Source organism: Cryptotermes secundus, unplaced genomic scaffold (genome assembly GCF_002891405.2).
Source record: "Cryptotermes secundus unplaced genomic scaffold, Csec_1.0 scaffold474, whole genome shotgun sequence".
In the NCBI taxonomy this organism is placed as follows: domain Eukaryota; kingdom Metazoa; phylum Arthropoda; class Insecta; order Blattodea; family Kalotermitidae; genus Cryptotermes; species Cryptotermes secundus.
Genome location: NW_019731579.1, coordinates 100,579 through 103,962, shown reverse-complemented (window position 1 = coordinate 103,962; position 3,384 = coordinate 100,579). Strand labels below are relative to the sequence as shown.

Here is a 3,384-nt window from a genome sequence, read left to right as displayed (position 1 = left end):
AGTCACATCAGTAGAAGCTTGGCTATTTCCAGAAATGTTTTTTTATAGTTTTCCAGGTTATTCTTGTTTTATTATTGGAAGTTCTTATGAATTTGTTCAGATATAACTTTTTTGCTGTTGAGATAACTCTACTTAATATCTTGCAATACATTTTATAGTGTTCTTTTAATCTAGAATGTAATTATTATTAAATTAATATTTATAATAAAATATAAAGACAAGAACAAACATTTAATATATTGTGGGAACTGCCCACATTCAAGCAAGTGTGACAACGCAAGCGTCATTGCTTAGCAACGAGTAACAACGGTTGCTAGGCAAAAGCGAGCAAACAGCGGTTGCTAGGGAACTTATAAACACGGTGTCCGGCAACAGCAGTACCTACTACATAACCGTTTTCTATATGTCCGACTCTAGGTTACATAGGAAGATACATTGAGTGGAAGCGACAGTCACAGTTCTAGACTCTACAGTTCCACATTGTTATTATCCGTCTGTGTATACTGTGCAGCTGCAATAAATCCTATAGGACAGTTCAAGTAGTGGTTGTCTCTTCATACGACATCCCACAACATAAATTGTAAAGTACTTAACCTGAAACTATATGAATACAAAATCTAACATTGTTTGTTTGGTCATTGTAGTATTTTAAACAGAAGTATCCATTCTTTGCCCAGGATATAATTGCAATTGCTCTCAATTTCGCTGTATTTAGTAGCTAAAACGTTAATGAAGGAATAACACTCAAATTAATAAATTAAAATTTACGCATGCAATTAAAAGAAAAGATAGGGAAATGAGGATTCAAATGATATCTGAAATCTCTATTCCAATACTTGGCATGTCACTTTAACAACCATGGTTACTGTACATACTGGCAAGTTTATGGAGTAAATTTCATAATGTCTTTGGGTGTTCTCTGCTAGATTCACAGTAGGAAAGAGCAGATGGACAGGAAAGTTACATTTATGTACATGTTAGACATCAAGATGGCGGCTAGTCGTGTACTGCTTGATTCGTTCTCGGAGCAATTTAGTCAAACAAGATAATCATCGTGTTTACAAATGTGTTAATTGTGTCACGCTGGAAAGCCAGTTAAAGGAAGCTTTGTTAGAGCTGAGTTCGTCTCAATGCATAATTAAGCTCTTATATAAAGAGTTAAATGAGGTCACTGCTCAACGCATGTCTGTACGTAGTACTATGGAGGTGAGCGGAGTCTGTGATGAGCCGGCCTTGTCTACTACATGGTCTGATGTGTCGTCCAAGCACTCTTGTGGTAAGATTAAAGCAGTTAATTCCGAGTTATTGCAAGCTCGGCGACCGGTTCCTGTCTCCAATAGATACTCAGCTTTATCTTACCTCCCTGAATCTACGATAAGGGAAGAGGAAACAGTCCCATTGAAAAGGGAGAAGGTAAACCAATGCCGTATTAACTATTATAAGAAGAGTAGTGAACAAAGAGTGAAGAATTCATTAATGAAGCATCGTCCCGAACAACGACCACCTGCTCTAAGTGTTCCTGCATCTAGAAATGAGCAAGGGAGTGACTGCAAAATTGATTCTTTACCTAGCCACATACTGACACTTAACAACGGTGAAGTTTGTTTCGACAAGAAGGATGGCTTTATGCAGTGTGAGAAAGATAAACTGAGTTACATACAATCTGTAGTGCGTGAATCTTCACAGAAGCTTCTAGTTAATAAAAAGGAATTCTCTAATTCTCGCAAACATAAAGTATTATTGGTAGGCGACAGCCACTTACGTGGTTATGCAGTTCATATGAAAGCTTTTTTGAATGATCAGTTTCAAGTGTCTGGATATGTTAAGCCAGGAGCTTCATCAAAAATGATGATGGAGTCGGCAAAAAGTGACATTGAAAAACTCACAGTGGACGATTTTTTAATTTTGTGTTGTGGGTCGAATGATGTAAGATACCTTAAAAGGGTATTTTATAATGTGACTAGCTTTGTAAAAAGGGTTAATCAAACTAATGTAATCTTAATGTGCATCCCTTATAGGTATGATCTTAGGAATTCCCATATTAATAGTGAAATTCAAGCCTTTAATAGGAAGTTATGCAAGCTAGCTAAGATCTTTTCTCATGTCAATGTAATAGAGATGAATAACAATAGACAACTATTTACTGCACATGGATTGCATCTGAACAGCTTGGGTAAAGAGTTGCTTTCTAGTTATCTACTTCTTCATATTTTTTCAGCGTTGAAAGAAGATATGGGCTCAGTAATAACTCCTGCTTGGTGAGATAGCAATTTTCAGGTTACCTCTTCTCCTGTTGCTAGTTATTCCACTCCCCTAACTATTTCAGATAATCAGAATCTAACAACTAATGAAACTATTTTGGACAGGTTAGCCAGTACTCCCCGTTTAGATAAAGAAAGTTTAACTAGTTGTACTGTAAATGGCAACATAAAAGTAGGTAATCCTAGCATATTGAAGACTAGAACTTCTAGTAGAATCAAAAAAGCCCCTGTGACAAAAAAAGATTTTTTATGGTAAAGTCAACCTCTAGATCACAGACAGGTAAATCCATTCCTTCGTTGAATAAAGATGTAAGTGCTAATCAATCAGCTGTAAGGAACACTATCAAATTGAATAATGCTAAACCACCTTATGATACTGTTCATAAGAACCATATTCATCCTTCTAACAAATTATTACAGAATCATTATAATACAAATAAACTAACAATTCTTCATCAAAATATACGAGGAATTATTAATAAAGTTGATGAATTCTTAAATTCATTATCTCTTAATGCACCTCAAATTATCTGCTTATCGGAACACCACTTGAAAACTGATGAAATAAGTGAAGTAAATTTTGATCACTATACTGTCGGTACTTCCTATTGTAGACAAACATACAGTCATGGAGGTGTGTGTGTTCTTGTTCATAAGAATATCCAATTTAATACTATTAATCTAGACCAATTTAACAAAGAGAAGGACCTTGAAATTTGTGCTTTGAAGTTAAACGTAGCTTCCAACAACTTCACTATTATTTGTATTTATAGATCTCCAACCGGCAACTTCTCATACTTTTTAAATCAGTTGGAATTAATTCTGAACAAAGTACACAAAACATCAAGTGAATTAATTTTATGTGGTGATCTCAATATAAACTATCTTAATGACAGTTCTAGGAAAGATCTCTTAGATTCTCTTTTAGCCTCTTTTAATCTCTTCAGTACGATTAACTTTCCTACCAGAATCTCTAATAACTCTTGCACCTTAATAGATAATATCTATATCAATACTCATCGGCATGAATATTCCGTGCACCCTGTTATTAATGGTCTATCAGACCATGATGCTCAGGCTATTACCTTAAATAATATCTCCATTCCTGTCCCTAAACATGTAT

At 35.0% G+C, this 3,384-nt stretch overlaps 1 protein-coding gene across 2 annotated transcripts in view; it reads left to right on the top strand.

Annotated features, from left to right (window-relative positions):
* Window positions 1–2,266: 2,266 nt before the first annotated feature.
* The window catches only part of LOC111867174, a 3,026-nt gene continuing 1,908 nt past the window's right edge, over window positions 2,267–3,384 (top strand). Inside the window, exon 1 of one of the 2 annotated variants that reach the window (XM_023856770.2) lies at window positions 2,267–3,379. In XM_023856770.2, the coding sequence (XP_023712538.1) occupies window positions 2,511–3,379 (869 nt within the window). In that variant the 5' untranslated portion in view covers window positions 2,267–2,510. The other variant, XM_023856771.2, reaches the window with a different exon arrangement.